The 20,319-nt window shown below is 39.4% G+C and overlaps 1 protein-coding gene across 5 annotated transcripts in view; it reads left to right on the top strand.

Annotated features, from left to right (window-relative positions):
* The first annotated feature begins 1,141 nt into the window (after positions 1–1,141).
* TSEN15 (tRNA splicing endonuclease subunit 15) overlaps positions 1,142–20,319 on the top strand; it is a 114,216-nt gene continuing 95,038 nt past the window's right edge. For all 5 annotated transcript variants that reach the window (XR_009522553.1, XR_009522552.1, XR_009522554.1 and 2 more), the window contains exons 1-3: positions 1,142–1,275; positions 3,466–3,547; positions 3,831–3,966. Coding sequence is in view for 2 of the 5 variants with exons in the window: in XM_060035241.1 (XP_059891224.1) it covers positions 1,153–1,275; positions 3,466–3,547; positions 3,831–3,966 (341 nt within the window). In the remaining 3 variants the exon portion in view is untranslated. The remainder of the gene's footprint in view (positions 1,276–3,465; positions 3,548–3,830; positions 3,967–20,319) is intronic.

Raw genomic sequence — 20,319 nt, forward strand, 5'->3', positions numbered from 1 at the left:
TCCTGCCCTTTTGGGATTTCTTAATTTCTTCAGCATTCAAAGTTTCCTGGCTTCACATTTTTGGTTCTCCAGAAAAGAAAACCTGGGAGTTTTCCCACATGCACCCCTGCTGCCAAAGAGCCTGCCTCCTGGACTGCACTTAGCTCCAAGCTAAACTCCAAGGAAAGGGCAACTTTCGTTTATGGTTCCTCAACTGCCCTTCTCCAAGCAAGCTTGCCCTCCCCACCAGAGTCATGCTTCTGTTCGCATTCCAGGGCATTCTGGTAGTTGCTTTTTGTATTATGTCCCATTTTTCTAGATGTTTTCTGCTGGGGGATAGTCCAGTAGGGTCTTAGTCTGTCATATTTGGAAGCAGAAGTTCTATCGCTGCCTGGTACTTTGACTCTGGAGAGTCACTTCTTGCCTTGGTTAATGCAATACCCCCTAACCAGCCCCTGCTTCCACCCTTGACCCCTAAGGTCTATTCTCAACACTTCAGGAAGAGGGATGCTGTCAAAGCGTAAGAGCAACTTCTAGCGTCCCCCCATTTCACTTTAGGGATTTAGGTAAATGCTTAAAATGTCCTACTCTGCCTGATTGAAACTCCTTGGCCTTGACTTCCACGTCACATGCTTACGCTATGCTGGTTTGCATCCTACTTTTCTGACCGCTCCTGTTTACTTTCAACAACTCGTCTTTACTCTTGCTCCTCTAATCCTGAAAGGTCGGTCCACCCTAAACATAAGGTCCTTGGCAGTCTGGTCTTTCTCCTTTCCACTTTCTTCTCTGGAGATCTCATCCACTGCTACACTTTAAGCTTACATGTCAGGGCAAAGAAGCCTTAAGTCTCCCCCGCTTTCTCAGCAGAGTTGCAAACAGCGCTGACGTAAGGAGAATTAAGCGCTTCTGGACTCGGGGTATCCTTGAACCTTCTTCTCGCTAGCATCTGCCCAGATTTGAATAAGCGCAGACCGAAAGCTGAGTGCGTTTGCCCAGGTTCTAGCTATGTTTGTCTGAAGATGGGTCTGAGAGAACTGTCCTCCCAGCATCTGAGCTCTCCCGCGCCAGCGCAGCGGACGACTGGGAAGCGGAACCGAAACGCGCGCGTCTCTGCTTCTGGCCGGGCGCGGAGAGCGCAGCGCGGTGCACCACGGGCGCACCGCACAGCAGGGCATGGAGGAGAGTGGCGAGTCCCAGCCGACCGCGGGCTGCAGCGATGTGCGCCCGAGCGGCGATCGCGGCGGCGGCGCCCTCTCATGGGCCCCCGAGGACGCCTGGATGGGCACGCACCCTAAGGTCAGGAGGCGTGAGAGGAGCAGGGCGCCGGTCCAGGCCTCTACCCCAGGCGGAACCCACGGGCCGTGCTCCCCTTTGGGCCCTTGACTCCCAACCGCATGGGATCGCCGTTTACGCGCGAACCTCACCGAAGGGGATCCTTTATGCTCACTGCTCGCTGCAGGCAACCTTGTTTTTGTTTGTTTAAATGAGTTGAACTCTTGTTCTGACACCGCCCCCTTCCCCCTCCCTCAGACCATTCTTAGCTGGAGGGAACAACATTGAATACATTGCCCCTCAAGGCCAGATAGTAACCACTCCACTAATCTGAGTTTTGCTGTCTAGGGCTCGTTCTGGGGATGGTCTCATTTAATACTCACAGTAACCAAGCAAACAGTTTGTGGGCCATGGATAAGATGTAGTAGTCTACAATGATTAAGGTTTAGGCACAATCCTCATTTGCCTGTGCTTGGCAAATTGCTGCCCTGTACCAGTCATGGCCCAAACAATGAGCGGATAGTGAATGGATATAAGGGTTTTTGTAGGAATATCAGGGACTAGATACTTTGGTCTAGTAACTTTAGTAGAATTGCAGTCTTCTGCTGGAGAGCAATATTTCATAGATAATAATCTAAAAACAGTCCAGAAAAGGAACAATTTGAAGATCTTTTCATCTTCTCTTGCTTGATTTTATCCTCCTGCTCTGATCCCCTTATTTCCCCTCAAGGTGAGAAAAACAAACACTAGCATGGAGGTGTTATTCAGTGCCATAAAAGAACCAAAACATGTAGAGGGATAATGGTGGTTAGGAGCATGAACTCAAAGTTAGACTGCCTGGGTTTGAATCCTGGTTCTGTCACCAGCTTTGTGATTTTTTTTTTTTTTTTTTTTGGTGCAAGTTTCTCAGTTTTCTCATCTGTAAAATGGGGATAAGAATAGTACTAACCTTATAGGGTTGTTACAGGATTAAATCAGTTAATATTGGTAAAGCACTTGACATATAGTAAACATTACCTAAGTGTTTAATAAGTGGAACAACAGTAACAAATTTTAAAAACTTCTTCTAGATTTCATGTTACTATTTATATTGGTTGTTTGATTTTTCAGTTCTGCATTTGTATTATTCAGTTTGAAAATTACTTAGGTCGATCCAGTAACGCAGTATCAGATTTATCATCCTCAAGCACCATTTTGATTATATTATTCCCATGCTTAGAGAATTTCCTTATGGGTAAAATTCAAACTGTTAGCTTGACCATCAAGACCTTGCCACCTGGTCCCCAATTGCCTTTTCAGTGTCATTTTCAAACACGTTTAAGGTTTGAGGAGGACAGTTAATAACACCTCTCTTTTCCTGTACCTGTGCACACTTAGGAGGACTCCGATGGGGAAGTGTGACTTCAGATCTGCACCCAGGCAGGTCTGCTGACGCCTCACTTCTGCTTTGTCCCTGCTTCCCCACCTAGTCACTGACATAGCTCGAATACCTCAGGCTTCTCTTGCAGGGGCAGGCTCCTGAAGAATGTTTGCTCAGTGCTGACCAACAAGTCTGAAAGCAGCAGCAGCTTGTTTGGTCCTTTAAAAACCAACAATTAAATAACTCCCTACTCTTGAGTGAGCAGGGGTGGGGATAGAGGCCAGGAGTGGTCTTCTTGCAGACTTTCTCCACAGGCAAATAAGAGACCAGGGAAATAGAGGCTCCCACTAACATGCGCCAACAAAAGTTCTATTAAAAAATGTCTCTACTCCTGGCAGATATGTTTCTTTATAGGCCCTTGAATATGTGTTGCTTATTCCCACCTTTGTGTGATTACTCACACTGTTACTCTACCTTCTCTATTTATTCAAATCATACACGACAAGTCCTTCAGGGCCCAATTTGCATCCCACCTCTGCCAGGAAACATTCACCAACCAAGCCACCTGAGTGGAGCTCCTTTGACCTGTTTCATGTTTTTTTATTCCACTCACTTGGTTTTTAGTCACTTACTGTCATGTATTTTTATTTACCTACAATTGCAGGTGTGCGTGTGTTTACCCTAACAATCCGTAAGTTTTTTATTGATAGGGATCAGGTCTTAATTGCCATGTAACTCCCACTATACCTATAAGAGAGTCTTATATATTATCTATTTAATGAATAGTTGTTGATTGAAAGAAAATATTAAGAGATTCTTCCTTCTCTATTTGACAATTACATTTTGATTTTCAGTATTTAGAAATGATGGAATTAGATATAGGAGATGCCACCCAAGTTTATATAGCATTCTTGGTTTACCTGGACCTCATGGAGAGTAAGTATTTGTTTTATTATTGTTTTGTTATTAGGGCGGTGGGGGGGGGGGATGAGGAGTTGGGTTGGCATACAGCGTTTATACATTTGCTATTAATTTTGTCACTGTTGTGATTTCTTTATTCCTTTACATTGGGAATTACTGGGTAACAGAAAATACTAGAATGATAAGGAGACATAGCTTTATAAGTGATGTTTGCTCAGCTGAGTATTAGGTAGGTGTTTGGAATTTTTATCTTTTATTTTTGATAAACATTATTGTCCATTCAATGATGCACTTTCAGGTAAGAGTTGGCATGAAGTAAACTGTGTGGGATTACCAGATCTCCAGCTCATCTGCCTTCTTGGTACTGAGATAGAAGGAGAAGGGTTACAGACTGTGGTACCTACACCCGTCAGTGCTTCCCTCAGCCATAACAGGTGGGCAGGTGATTTTGATCTTTGTTTAACAGGTTAGTCCCTTTCCTGAATAAAGTGCTAGGAATCATTAAATTAGAGGTAGTAATATATATATAGTATTTGTACACATTTTGTAAAATTTTATATTCCACTTTTTTAGTTAACTCCAGGTCACAGCAATGTACACTTGCATACAGATACAAACAGAGCATTTGTCATTTACACTTTTCCTTTGAAAATAAAATATCTTAGTATTCTGTCTAATATTGACATATCACAGATGCTTCAACAAGTTGGTTTTAATTAATGACAGAGATTCTGTAGAGACAGACATTGGAAAGTTTTGAAACAAGGAATGTGGTTGAAAATCTTGATTTTTCCCTCTCACAATGTGTCTGCCACATATTGTTAACATTTTCAGATAATCTGCTGTTCGATGACTGTAAAAATTTGGAGGTTTTGTTCCTTTCCTCTCAAAGCATTTGTAGAGGTAGTAATATATTTTAAAAGGAATTTGGGGGGCTTCCCTGGTGGCGCAGTGGTTGAGAGTCCGCCTGCCGATGTAGGGGACACGGGTTCGAGCCCCGGTCTGGGAAGATCCCACATGCCGCGGAGCGGCTGGGCCCGTGAGCCATGGCCGCTGAGCCTGCGTATCCAGAGCCTATATTCCGCAACGGGAGAGGCCACAGCAGTTAGAGGCCTGCGTACCGCAAAAAAAAAAAAAAAAAAAAAAAAAAAGGAATTTGGGGTACAGGGATCATTGCTTTACTTTTGGTTATTTGAGGAATAAGTTAAATATGAGTATTTAACAAGTATTCATTTGCTGTAAAGTATTACTGTATTTTTCATGTTCATTGGGAATTGTTTCATTTTCGACCTTTTTAACTTTATAAAAAGGCATGTAATCGTTTGAGGCTCACTTTATGTGCTTAATGTCATACTGCTAACATTGATCTATTGTGTATTTTGGAGGTGGGGAGCTGCCATATAGCATTCCATCGTGTGATTGTACCACAGTTTTCACACCTACTCTCTTGATGATGGAGTGTTGCTAATGTTCAACTTCAGGGGGTAATTTCAAACTGTTTTCCAAAGTGGTTGCCTCAATTTACTTTCCCCTGCAATGTAAACAAGATCTTTGGAAGCTGTGTGGTCTCTAATATTTAGTATTCTCAGACTTTGAAATTTTTGTCAGTTGAATGGCTTATCTCATTGTGGTCTTAATTTGCAGTTCTCTGGTATTGAACATTTATTTATATATTTAATATTTCCTCTCTTGAGAAATGTATTTTCATATCCTTTGCCTACTGGATTGCTTATAGTTTTCTCATTGACTTCTAGGAGTTCTTTATATATTCTTGATAATAATCCTTTGGGTTGTGTTTCTGAGCTTTAAAATCTGTCTTTCAGGTATCTTTTGATGAACACAGTTCTTAATTTGAATATAATCCTATTTATCCATTTTCAATAATCAATATCTTTGTATCTAATTTAAGAACTATTTCCTGTCTAAAGGTCTAAGAAGTTCACCTATATTTTCCTAAGAGTTTTAAAGTTTGCTTTTTTTAATGGTATGAGAGGAAGGCTAGGAACCCTACTTTCATTTGGATAACCATTTTTCTCCACCTCCGTTTACAGAATATTCCCTCCTTTCCTTATTGTCCTACATATCATCTCTGTCATTTTCCAAAGCTCCCTCTATGCACTGATTTGTTTCTGGGCTCTCTTTATATTCCATTAGTCAATATATTTATCCTTGTGCCAATACCACATTTTCCTAATTGGTAGCTTCATAGGAAGTCCTGGTATCTGGTTAACAAGTCTCCCTTTTTGCTTTTCTTCTTTAGAAGCTGTGGCAGGCAGCCTCTAAGATGGCTTCTTATAATCCAGCCTTCTGATGGTCACACTCTTGTGTATTTCTGTTCCCTGGAGTGTGGTCTGGAGTTAGTGACTTGCTTTCAGTAAATAAAATTTGGCAAAAATGATGGAATGTTACTTCTAAGATTAGATTATAAAAGACTATGGCTATTTGGGGTCTTTTGTGTTTCCATACAAATTTGAAAATTTTTTGCTCTAGTTCTGTGAAAAATGCCATTGGTAATTTGATAGGGATTGCACTGAATCTGTAGGTTGCCTTGCGTAGTATAGTCATTTTAACAATATCAATTCTTCCAATCCAAGAGCACAGTATATCATTCCTTCTGTTTGTGTCATCTTCAATTTCTTCTATCAGCGTCTTACAGTTTTCAGAATATGGGTCTTCCTGACTTCAGACTATGCTACAAAGCTACAGTAATCAAAACAGTATGGTAGTGGCACAAAAACAGCTACATAGATCAATGGGACAGGATAGAAAGCCCAGAAATAAACCTACACACTTATGGTCAATTAATCTACCACAAAGGAGCCAAAAATATACAATGGAGAAAAGACAGCCTCTTCAATAAGCAGTGCTGGGGAAACTGGACAGCTATGTATAAAAGAATGAAATTAGAACATTCTTTAATACCCTATACAACAATAAACTCAAAATGGATTAAAGACCTAAATGTGAGCCTGGATACTATAAAACTCCTAGAGGAAAACATAGGCAGGACACTCTTTGACATAAATCTCAGCATTCTTTTTTTTGATCCATCTCATAGAGTAACGGAAACAAAAGCAAAAATAAGCAAATGGGACCTAATTAAACTTACAAGCTTTTGCATAGCAAAGGAAACCATAAACAAAACGAAAAGACAACTTACGAAATGGGAGAAAATATCTGCAAACATTGCAACCAACAAGGGCTTAATTTCCAAAATATACAAACAGCTCATACAGCTAATATCCAAAAAACAAACAACCCAATCAAAAAATGGGCAGAAGACCTAAATAGACATTTCTCCAAAGAAGACATACAGATGTCCCATAGGCACATGAAAAGATGCTCAGCATCGCGAATTATTAGAGAAATGCAAGTCAAAACTACAATGAGGTACCACCTCACACTGGTCAAAATAGCCATCATCAAAAAGCCTACAAATAATAAATGCTAGAGAGGTTGTGGAGAAAAGAGAACCCTCCTATGCTGTTGGTGGGAATGTAAATTGGTGCAGCCACTATGGAGAACAGTATGGAGGTTCCTTAAAAAACTAAAAATAGAGTTGCCATATGATACAGCAATCGCACTTCTGGGTATATATCCAGAGAAAACTCTAATTCTGAAAGATAATGCACCCCAGTGTTCATAGCAGCACTATTTACAGTACCCAAGACATGGAAGCAACTTAAATGTTCATTGACAGATGAATGGATAAAGAAGATGTGGTATATATGTGTGCGTGTGTGTATACACACACACACACACACACACACACACACACAATGGAATATTACTCAGCCATAAAAAAGAATGAAATAATGCCATTTGCAGCAATATGGATGGACCTGCAGATTATCCTATTAAGTGAAGTAAGTCAGATAGAGATAGACAAATATCATATGATATCACTTATATGTGGAATCTAAAAAAATGATACAAATGAACTTATTTACTAAACAAATAGACTCACAGACATAGAAAACAAACTTATGGTTACCAAAGGGGAAAGAGGGGAGGGACAAATTTGGAATTTGGGATTAACAGATATACACTACTATATATAAAATAAACAACAGGACCTACTATATAGCACAGGACACTATATTTAATATCTTGTAATAACCTATAATGGAAAAGAATCTGAAAAAGAATATATATGTCCACACATATATATTTTTTTCACGTATACAGCAAAGTGATATATATATATATATGTATATATATATATATATATATATATATATATATATGGAGTAAACAACTATACTTCAAGAAAAAAAAAAAGACTATGGTTTCTGTCAGGCACTCTCTCTGACTTGCTTGTTCTGAGGGAAGCCAGCTGCCCTGTGAACTGTCCTAGAGAAAGTCTGAACATAGAGGAGTTAAGGTAATTACTGATGGAGCAAGATTCTTGAGAGGTGGGGAGTGGTGGATTCAAGAGACTAGTTGAAGAGATTAATATTGAGCTAGAGGAGGAACACCTGAACCACTGAGGCTGTGGGGCAGGTAGAAAGGACAGAGGAAGACATAGGTGTATCTGAGTGGGTTTACACGCAGGGAAGAGGACAGAGCACCGTAAATTCTAACATGAAGCACTTTGATAAACACCTATTCCTTTCCTAATTCTCTATGATAAATGCATATTGATTTAATAGAAAGACCACTGGACCAAAGCCATAAGACCTAAGTTCTGGTCTTGACAATGACACAACATTTTCTTTGATGATTGGAGACACACCTAATTTTTCTGAGTTTCACTTTCTTTGTCTTTTATTGAGGGATATGGATTATCAGTAGATAACATGTAAGATCCCTTCCAAATCAAAGCTACCATAATTGGTTATTTTCATTGTGTGTATTGCATAAAATTAAATTTTTAGATTTCTATTAAATATTTTTTGTATGTGTGATTTGTTATGAGAATTGTTTTTTGATATATCAGGCTATTTATACCCTTCTTTGAGAGGCTCCTTACTCTGAGATTTTTCTGTGTGTTTGAATATCAACACACAATTTTACTAGCATTATTTCCACTAATGCTTCTGTCTAAAAGACTTAATTATTCACTCCTTAAATCTCTCCCTTTGTGTCTTTTAATTACTCTAACAAATATCATCCTACCTAGTATTATTAATATATTATTTGTTTGGAGAAGGAACTACCATTTAGAGTTTACCTGAATTTAATCCTAAAAAATAAAATCAATAGCCTGTTTGAAACAAATCATTTCGTAAGTCTAGAATAAATTTGTGTCCTATTTATTTCTAGTTTTTCCCAACTGGCGATTATTGCTTTTCTAGCTTTTTAAGTTTGTTTTCTTCTTCTTTTTTTTTTTTATAACAAAGTGAATCAGTTATACATATACATATGTTCCCATATCTCTTCCCTCTTGCGTCTCCCTCCCTCCCACCCTCCCTATCCCACCCCTCCAGGTGGTCACAAAACACCGAGCTGATCTCCCTGTGCTATGCGGCTGCTTCCCACTAGCTATCTACCTTACGTTTGGTAGTGTATATATGTCCATGCCTCTCTCGCTTTGTCACACCTTACTCTTCTCCCTCCCCATATCCTCAAGTCCATTCTCTAGTAGGTCTAGTAGGACACAGTCTTTATTCCTATCTTACCCCTAGGTTCTTCATGACATTTTTTTTCCTTAAATTCCATATATATGTGTTAACATACGGTATTTGTCTTTCTCTTTCTGACTTACTTCACTCTGTATGACAGACTCTAGGTCTATCCACCTCATTACAAATAACTCAATTTCATTTCTTTTTATGGTTGAGTAATATTCCATTGTATATATGTGCTACATATTCTTTATCCATTCATCCGATGATGGACACTTAGGTTGTTTCCATCTCCGGGCTATTGTAAATAGAGCTGCAATGAACATTTTCGTACATGACTCTTTTTGAATTATGGTTTTCTCAGGGTATATGCCTAGTAGTGGGATTGCTGGGTCATATGGTAGTTCTATTTTTAGTTTTTTAAGGAACCTCCATACTGTTCTCCACAGTGGCTGTATCAATTTAAATTCCCACCAACAGTGCAAGAGGGTTCCCTTTTCTCCACATCCTTTCCAGCATTTACTGTTTGTAGATTTTTTTGATGATGGCCATTCTGACTGGTGTGAGGTGATATCTCATCGTAGTTTTGATTTGCATTTCTCTAATGATTAATGATGTTGAGCATTCTTTCATGTGTTTGTTGGCAGTCTGCATATCTTCTTTGCAGAAATGTCTGTTTAGGTCTTCTGCCCATTTTTGGATTGGGTTATTTGTTTTTTTGTTATTAAGCTGCACAAGCTGCTTATAAATTTTGGAGATTAATCCTTTGTCAGTTGCTTCATTGGCAAATATTTTCTCCCATTCTGAGAGTTGTCTTTTGGTCTTGTTTATGGTTTCCTTTGCTGTGCAAAAGCTTTGAACTTTCATTAGGTCCCATTTGTTTATTTTTGTTTTTATTTCCATTTATATAGGAGGTGGGTCAAAAAGGATCTTGCTGTGATTTATGTCATAGAGTGTTCTGCCTACGTTTTCCTCTAAGAGTTTGATAGTTTCTGGCCTTACATTTAGGTCTTTAATCCATTTTGAGCTTATTTTGTGTATGGTGTTAGGGAGTGATCTAATCTCATCTTTTACATGTACCTATTCAGTTTTCCCAGCACTATTTATTGAAGAGGCTGTCCTTTCTCCACTGTACATTCCTGCCTCCTTTATCAAAGATAAGGTGACCATATGTGCATGGGTTTATCTCTGGGTTTTCTATCCTGTTCCATTGATCTATCTTTCTGTTTTTGTGCCAGTACCATACTGTCTCAATTACTGTAGCTTTGTAGTATAGTCTGAAGTCACGGAGCCTGATTCCTCCAGCTCCATTTTTCGTTCTCAAGATTGCTTTGGCTATTCGGGGTCTTTTGTGTTTCCATACAAATTGTGAAATTTTTTGTTCTACTTCTGTGAAAAATGCCAGTGGTAATTTGATAGGGATTGCATTGAATCTGTAGATTGCTTTGGGTAGTATAGTCATTTTCACAATCTTGACTCTTCCAATGCAAGAACATGGTATATCTCTCCATCTATTTGTATCATCTTTAATTTCTTTCCTCATTTGTCTTATAATTTTCTGCATACAGATCTTTTGTCTCCTTCGGTAGGTTTATTCCTAGATATTTTATTCTTTTTGTTGCAGTGGTAAATGGGAGTGTTTTCTTGATTTCACTTTCAGATTTTTCATCATTAGTGTATAGGAATGCCAGAGATTTCTGTGCATTAATTTTGTATCCAGCTACTTTACCAAATTCATTGATTAGCTCTAGTAGTTTTCTGGTAGCACCTTTAGGATTCTCTATGTATAGTATCATGTCATCTGCAAACAGTGACAGCTTTACTTCTTCTTTTCTGATTTGGATTCCTTTTATTTCCTTTTCTTCTCTGCTTGCTGTGGCTAAAACTTCCAAAACTATGTTGAATAAGAGTGGTGAGAGTGGGCAACCTTGTCTTGTTCCTAATCTTAGTGGAAATGCTTTCAGTTTTTCACCATTGAGGACGATGTTGGCTGTGGGTTTGTCATATATGGCCTTTATTATGTTGAGGAAAGTTCCCTCTATGCCTACTTTCTGCAGGGTTTTTATCATAAATGGGTGTTGAATTTTGTCAAAAGCTTTCTCTGCTATTGAGATGATCATATGGTTTTTCTCCTTCAATTTGCTAATATGGTGTATCTCGTTGATTGATTTGCGTATATTGAAGAATCCTTGCATTCCTGGAATAAACCCTACTTGATCATGGTGTATGATCCATTTAATGTGCTGTTGGATTCTGTTTGCTAGTATTTTGTTGAGGATTTTTGCATCTATGTTCATCAGTGATATTGGCCTGTAGTTTTCTTTCTTTGTGACATCCTTGTCTGGTTTTGGTATCGGGGATGGTGGCCTCCTAGAATGAGTTTGGGAGTATTCCTCCCTCTGCTATATTTTGGGAGAGTTTGAGAAGGATAGGTGTTAGCTCTTCTCTAAATGTTTGATAGAATTTGCCTGTGAAGCCATCTGGTCCTGGGCTTTTGTTTGTTGGAAGATTTTTAATCACAGTTTCAGTTTCAGTGCTTGTGATTCGTCTGTTCATCTTTTCTATTTCTTCCTGATTCAGTCTTGGCAGGTTGTGCATTTCTAAGAATTTGTCCATTTCTTCCAGGTTGTCCATTTCATTGCCATAGAGTTGCTTGTAGTAATCTCTCATGATCTTTTGTATTTTTGCAGTGTCAGTTGTTACTTCTCCTTTTTCATTTCTAATTCTATTGATTTGAGTCTTCTCCCTTTTTTTCTTGATGAGTCTGGCCAGTGGTTTATCAATTTTGTTTATCTTCTCAAAGAACTAGCTTTTAGTTTTATTGATCTTTGCTATCGTTCCCTTCATTTCTTTTTCATTTATTTCTGATCTGATTTTTATGATTTCTTTCCTTCTGCTAACTTTGGGGGTTTTTTTGTTGTTCTTTCTCTAATTGCTTTAGGTGAAAGTTTAGCTTGTTTATTCGAGATGTTTCCTGTTTCTTAAGGTAGGATTGTATTGCTATAAACTTCCCTCTTAGAACTGCTTTTGCTGCATCCCATAGATTTTGGGTCATTGTGTCTCCATTGTCATTTGTTTCTAGGTATTTTTTGATTTCCTCTTTGATTTCTTCAGTGATCACTTTGTTATTAAGTAGTGTATTGTTTAGCCTCCATGTGTTTGTATTTTTTACAGATCTTTTCCAGTAATTGATATCTAGCCTCATAGCGTTGTGGTCGGAAAAGATACTTGATACAATTTCAATTTTCTTAAATTTACCAAGGCTTGATTTGTGACTCAAGATATGATCTATCCTGGAGAATGTTCCATGAGCACTTGAGAAAAATGTGTATTCTGTTGTTTTTGGATGGAATGTCCTATAAATATCAATTAAGTCCATCTTGTTTAATGTATCATTTAAAGCTTGTGTTTCCTTATTTATTTTCATTTTGGATGATCTGTCCATTGGTGAAAGTGGGGTGTTAAAGTCCCCTACTATGAATCTGTTACTGTCGATTTCTCCTTTTATGGCTGTTAGTATTTGCCTTATGTATTGAGGTGCTCCTATGTTGGGTGCATAAATATTTACAAGTGTTATATCTTCTTCTTGGATCGATCCCTTGATCATTAGGTAGTGTCCTTCTTTGTCCCTTCTAATAGTCTTTATTTTAAAGTCATTTTGTCTGACATGAGAATTGCTACTCCAGCTTTCTTTTGGTTTCCATTTGCATGAAATATCTTTTTCTATCCCCTTACTTTCAGTGTGTATGTGTCTCTAGGTTTGAAGTGGGTCTCTTGTAGACAGCAAATATATGGGTCTTGTTTTTGTATCCATTCAGCCAATCTGTGTCTTTTGGTGGGAGCATTTAGTCCATTTACATTTAAGGTAATTATCGATATGAATGTTCCTATTCCCATTTTCTTAATTGTTTTGGGTTCGTTATTGTAGGTCTTTTCCTTCTCTTGTGTTTCTTGGCTAGAGAAGTTCCTTTAGCAGTTGTAAAGCTGGTTTGGTGGTCCTGAACTCTCTCAGCTTTTGCTTGTCTGTAAAGGTTTTAACTTCTCCATCAAATCTGAATGAGATCCTTGCTGGGTCGAGTAATCTTGGTTGCAGGTTTTTCCCCTTCATCACTTTAAATATGTCCTGCCACTCCCTTCTGGCTTGCAGAGTTTCTGCTGAAAGATCAGCTGTTAACCTTATGGGGATTCCCTTGTGTGTTATTTGTTGTTTTTCCCTTGCTGCTTTTAATATGTTTTCTTTGTATTTAATTTTTGACAGTTTGATTAATATGTGTCTTGGCGTTATTTCTCCTTGGATTTATCTCTATGGGACTCTCTGTGCTTCCTGGACTTGATTAACTATTTCCTTTCCCATATTAGGGAAGTTTTCAACTATAATCTCTTCAAATATTTTCTCAGTCCCTTTATTTTTCTCTTCTTCTTCTGGAACCCCTATAATTCGAATATTGGTGCATTTAATGTTGTCCCAGAGGTCTCTAAGACTATCCTCAGTTCTTTTCATTCTTTTTTCTTTATTCTGCTCTGCAGTAGATATTTCCACTATTTTATCTTCCAGGTCACTTATCCGTTCTTCTGCCTCAGTTATTCTGCTATTGATCCCATCTAGAGTATTTTTCATTTCATTTTTTGTGTTGTTCATCGTTGTCTGTTTCATCTTTAGTTCTTCTAGGTCCTTGTTAAATGTTTCTTGCATTTTGTCTATTCTATTTCCAAGATTTTGGATCATCTTTACTATCATTATTCTGAATTCTTTTTTAGGTAGACTGCCTATTTCCTCTTCATTTGTTAGGTCTGGTGGGTTTTTATCTTGCTCCTTCATCTGCTGTGTGTTTTTCTGTCTTCTTATTTTGCTTATCTTAACTGTGTTTGGGGTCTCCTTTTTGCAGGCTGCAGGTTCGTAGTTCCCGTTGTTTTTGGTGTCTGTCCCCAGTGGCTAAGGTTGGTTCAGTGGGTTGTGTAGGCTTCCTGGTGGAGGGGACTAGTGCCTGTGTTATGGTGGATGAGGCTGGATCTTGTCTTTCTGGTGGGCAGGTCCACGTCTGGTGGTGTGTTTGGGGTGTATGTGGACTTTTTATGATTTTAGGCAGCCTCTCTGATAATGGGTGGGGGTTGTGTTCCTGTCTTGCTAGTTATTTGGCATAGGATGTCCAGCACTGTAGCTTGCTGGTTGTTGAGTGAGCTGGGTGCTGGTGTTGAGATGGAGATCTCTGGGAGATTTTCGCCATTTGATATTATGTGGAGCTGGGAGGTGTCTTGTGGACCAGTGTCCTGAAGTTGGCTCTCCCACCTCAGAGGCACAGCACTGACTCCTGGCTGCAGCACCAAGAGCCTTTCATGAACACGGCTCAGAATAAAGGGGAGAAAAAGTAGAAAGAAAGAATTAGTAGAAGTAGGAAGAAAGGAAGAAAGGAAGAAAGGAGGAAAGGAGGAAAGGAAGGAAGGAAGAAAGAAAGAAAGAAAAGGAAGAAAGAAAAAGAAAGAAAGGAGGGAGGGAGGGAGGAAGCAGGGAAGGAAGGAGAAAAGAAAGAAAATAAAGTAAAATAATATAAAGTAAGATAAAATATAAAGTTAATAAAATAATAATTAATAAGAAAAAAAATTAAAAACAAAACAAAAACTGCACGGATAGAACCCTAGGACAAATGGTGGAAGCAAAGCTTTACAGACAAAATCTCACACAGAAGCATACACATACACACTCACAAAAAGAGGAAAAGGGGAAAAAATCATAAATCTTGCTCTCAAAGTCCACCTCCTCAATTTGGGATGATTCATTGTCTATTCATGTATTCTACAGATGCAGGGTACATCAAGTTGATTGTGGAGCTTTAATCCGCTGCTTCTGAGGCTGCTGGGAGAGATTTCCCTTTCTCTTCTTTGTTCTTACAGCTCCCAGGGGCTCAGCTTTGGATTTGGCCCGCCTCTGCGTGTAGGTCGGTGGAGGGCGTCTGTTCTTCCCTCAGACAGGACGGGGTTAAAGGAGCCGCTGATTCGGGAGCTCCGGCTCACTCAGGCCGGGGGTGGGAGGGGCACGGAGGGCGGGGCGAGCCTGCGGAGGCAGAGGCCAGCATGACGTTGCACCATCCTGAGGCGCGCCGTGCGTTCTACCGGGTAAGTTCTCCCTGTGTCCCGGGACCCTGGCAGTGGCGGCCTGCACAGGTTCCCCGGAAGCGGGGTGTGGATAGTGACCTGTACTCACACACAGGCTTCTTGGTGGCGGCAGCAGCTGCCTTAGCGTCTCATGCCCGTCTCTGTGGTCCGCGCTTTTAGCCGCGGCTCGCGCCGGTCTCTGGAGCTCCTTTAAGCAGCGCTCTTAATCCCCTCTCCTCGCGCACCAGGAAACAAAGAGGGAAGAAAAAGTCTCTTGCCTCTTCGGCAGCTCAAGACTTTTTCCGGACTCCCTCCCGGCTATCCGTGGCACACTAACCCCCTGCAGGCTGTGTTCACGCCGCCAAGCCCGAGCCTCAACTCCCAGCCCCGCCCTACCGGGCGGGTGAGCAGACAAGCCTCTCGGGCTGGTGAGTACCGGTCGGCCCTGATCCTCTGTGCGGGAATCTCTCTGCTTTGCCCTCCGCACCCCTGTTACCGTGCTCTCCTCTGCGGCTCCGAAGCGTTCCCACTCCGTCACCCGCAGTCTCCGCCCGCGAAGGGCTTTCCTAGTGTGTGGAAAGCTTTCCTCGTTCACAGCTCCCTCCCAGAGGTGCAGGTCCCGTCCCTATCCTTTTGTCTCTGTTTATTCTTTTTTCTTTTGCCCTACCCAGGTACATAGGGACTTTCTTCCCTTTTGGGAGGTCTGAGGTCTTCTGCCAGCGTTCAGTAGGTGTTCTGTAGGAGTTGTTCCACATGTAGATGTATTTCTGGTGTATCTGTGGGGAGGAAGGTGATCTCCGCGTCTTACTCTTCCGCCATCTTCCCGGAAGCCCCGTTTTCTTCTTTAAATAGAATTAGTTGGAAGGTTAACTTAGTAATCCATTTTTATACTCTTGCATTTAATAACTCAGAGGGCTTAAGTTTGTGTGTTTTGTTTTTATATAAATATTCATAATTATATTATGCAGTGGAATAATAATACATAAAACAGCACAAATGAGGCCCAGTACACATTAGATTTATTATGCCTTTTATGGCATGAAATTTTCTCAACTCAAAGTATGCAAATAACCTTTTAGCAAAGATTTGTGTGTGTTTGTTTGATTTCATTCCTCAGTTTTTAACAGGAGTGATATTTTTAGGTAGTAGGCAAACTTTTATCTATTTTTACTTCTATGTGTACTTTGTATAAAAAATGTTACATATCTAACAGAGATGCCGCAATTTCAGACGTTTGTTGTTAATGTAGGAATTTTCCTTTATTAGTAACACAAAGAAAATTATTGACTTTGAAGCTTTGGCAGCCTTGTATAGGGAAGAAATTCATTAAGCCAAGTCCTAAAAGTATTTGGGTAGGAATTTATGAAGGTAGCTCACCTTAAAAAAAAATACATTTTTTTAAAATTTAAGAGAACAAACAGCTCTTAATTTATCTGATAATAAATCATCTATGAAAATAAATAACTCTGTTCACTTTTGAATATCATTACTGTCAGATAATATTGCTTGGTCTTTTTAGTTTAGCAAATATTTATAGACAATTATGTGTCAGGAAGTGGTCTAAGTGCTAGGAATACCGTGTTGATCAAGACAGCCTCTTTCTTTTTTTGAGGTATAATTGACAGGCAACATTATATTAGTTTCAGGTATAAAACATGATGATTTGATATTTGCATGTATTGGGAAATGATCACCACAATGAGTCTAGTTAACATTCATCACCATACATAGTAACAGAATTTTTTTCTTATGATGAGAACTCTTAAGATCTACTTTCTTAGCCACTTTCAAATATGCAATAGTGTTATTAACTGTAATCACTATGCTATACACTACATTCCCATGACTTATGTATTTTATAACTGGAAGTTTATACCTTTTGACTCTTTTCACCCGTTTCACCCACTGCCTCTGGCACCCACCATTCTGTTCTCTGTATTTATGAATTTTGTGTGTGTGTGTGTGATTCCACATCTGCATGTGGTATTTAAGACAGTCTCTTGAAAGTAATGTTCTAGCACTAAATGTTGGCTGGAAAATAAATTTTATTTCATTTTTTGGTAATTGTTAGATGAGATCTGGTAAAAACAGAATTGTCCTTTGTTCAGAGATTTAATTAACTGTAATTTGGGACCACCTCCACTTATTTTATTGTTAGGTAATTGAATAACAAGGGCAGTGGAGTACTGATAAGTACTTTACACTAGGTTGTGTCAGGACCCAAAAGAAGGACAGAAAAAGCCTCCTGAAAGTTGTAAGACACCATGTTTTAGTAGGACAAGTGCAAGTAGTTAAATGTGCCTGCCTGCCTAGCATGGAATCTAGTTCAGAGTAGGTGATTAATGGCATTGATTAAGGCCGCTAATGAACAAATGAATGAATAGAACTCATGAGAAAAGAAGGGAAGGATGGGAAATGAGGCTGGAAGAATTACGTACATCATGAAGGCCATCACTGTTTTCACTTTTTTGCTGTTACAAATTGTACTGTAATGAATAGCCTTGTAAATATATCCTTGTTCTCATGTATGAGCGTTTCTCTAATATAGAAACCTAGAGGTGAAATGGCTGGGACATATAGCATTTATACCTTCATCTTTACCGGTTATTACTAACTTGCTCTCCAGAAGGTTATCAGTTTATGGTCCCACTGACAATATATAAGTTTCCATAGACTAGGAGAAGAGATTTACTGACATATAGCTGACAAAGATTAATTCAGAATATGTAAATAACTTCTCTGCCTCAAGGAAAAAAACAACCCAAATGAAAAACATGGGCAAAGAATGTGAACAGGCAGTTCATAGAAGAGGAACTGAAATGCTCAAATCTATTTGTAATCAGGGAAATACAAATATAAGATGTGCTTGTTCATGTTTATCTTGATGATGCAGAAGCTTTTCAGACAGTTTATGTTGTTATTGTTTGACAAAAAGAAGATATGGGGGTATCTTTGAACAGGGCTATAGCTAGCTCATAACATGCCTTGGAGCGAATTAGAAAAAGGGACTCCCTCTGGACATACAGAAAAAGTCTCTTCACCAGGATTCAAGGTTTGGCAAGCACCATAAATCAGATTTCAGACGCACTTGTACCTGGCATCCTTGTGCAAGGCACAGTCTGTACAATATACATGATTCCTTACCCCTGAAGCATGTCTGTTGAGTGCTAGGTTTCCAGAAGGAACTCTAAAAGTTACTGGTACATGGATGGTGTTATTGAAGGGCTTTAAGCAGGGAAGTGATGCTGTAGGTTATTCCATGTGGTTATAAGAGTATTTTGCATTTGTAGAGAAGTTACAGAATTTCAAAGTACCTTCACATGTATACTCTCGTTTCATCAGCTCTAAAATCCTTAGTGGTATATAGGGTACTTGTTTTATCCTAATTTCACATATAAAAAGCTTAGATTAAAAATGTGGTTTTATTTATGCTCTACTGTTTCCAAAAGATAATAAAGGATTAAATGAGTAGCGCCAAGATCTCATAGTAGATAACAAAGTCTCATAGCTATAGTTCTTCTTACTTTGTTGGTGATTTTAAAATCTTTTACTGTAGAATAAAACCAGATACAGAAACTACATAATATAAATGCATAGATCGAGTTACAAGGCAAACATTTTGAACACTTGTAACCCACCAAGTCAAGAAATAGAACTTTTCTAGCCATCCCAGAACCACTTGAGTGTGCCCTGTCCTAAGCATTACCTTTTCCTTTCCCGTTATTCTTACCTTTATAATAATAACTTTTATTTTGGCTATACTATTTTATGGTGTACTCATGGTACATTTCAACGTTTCCCTGTCCTCTGTATTTTCTGAAAATTGGCAACTGGAACCAGGGCCTTGATTATATCATATTAATAAGACTGTAGCTGGTGGTCTGTACTTTGGTCAGGAGGCATGTAATGTCCTTTTACTTTTTTTTTTTTTTTTTTTTTTTTTTTTGCGGTGCGCGGGCCTCTCACTGTTGTGGCCTCTCCCGTTGCGGAGCACAGGCTCCGGACGCGCAGGCTCAGCGGCCATGGCTCACGGGCCCAGCCGCTCCGCGGCATGTGGGGTCTTCCCGGACCGGGGCACGAAGCCGTGTCCCCTGCATCGGCAGGCGGACTCTCAGCCACTGCGCCACCAGGGAAGCCCCTTTTACTTTTTATATACATTTTAAAATCAACTTAATTTCTACAAATAAAGCACTTCTTTATTTACATCTCAAATTTTTCCCATTAAAAAATGTTTTTGGTTATATCCTGTAAATCTCTGTTGATCTGCAGTAGAGTCCAGCAAACTCTTTCCGTAAAGCTCTAGATAGTAAATATTTTGGAATTTGCAGGCCATTTGGGCTCTATTGCAGCTCCTTAGCTCTGCGATGTTATGGTGAAAGCAGTGTTAGACAATACATAAGCAAATGGTGTGGTTTTTATAACTTTATTTACAAGAACAGAGGGCAGTCCAGATTTGGCCCATAGACCGTTGGTTTACCAACTCCTGATCTGTGGGTTTTGCCTCTATCCTTCTCTTTTCCTTACAATTTTTCTGTTAAAGAACCTGGGCTGTTTGACATGCATACTCTCCCATAATCTGGGTTTGTCAGTTACTCACGGTGCATTTCAGCGTGTCTCCCTGTCCTCTGTATTTTCTGCAAATTAGCGGCTGAAACCAGCAGCTTGATTAGGTGCAATTGGATCATGTTAGTAAGACTATAGCTGGTAGTCTGTTCTTTCATCAGGCAACATATAATGTCTGGTTACCTCTGTGTGTGACCTTAGTAGCATTGATGCTTAATGCCTAGCTTTGACTGGTGGTTTTAACCTTTGTTGTCATTGTTGTTCTGACCTATGATTCTAGTCCACTTCCCTTGAACTGCAGCACAGATACAGTAGAGCTTTGGTTCATATATTGTTCCCAGGACCTCTTAGTGCTGACTTCCCCCTTTGACTTTCACTCAAGAAAGCACAGTAGAATGGGTGTAGGTGAGAATGATGGTATATTATGGGGAATATTAATTTTATATTAAAATATGACCTGCCAACTTCGATGCTTTGTTGTTAGAAACAAATTACTTTCTACACACTGCACAACCAACCTGAGCAAACCAGTCGTAAATCACTATCCTAGACTGTGTTGCTTAGCTG

Source organism: Delphinus delphis, chromosome 1 (genome assembly GCF_949987515.2).
Source record: "Delphinus delphis chromosome 1, mDelDel1.2, whole genome shotgun sequence".
NCBI lineage: Eukaryota > Metazoa > Chordata > Mammalia > Artiodactyla > Delphinidae > Delphinus > Delphinus delphis.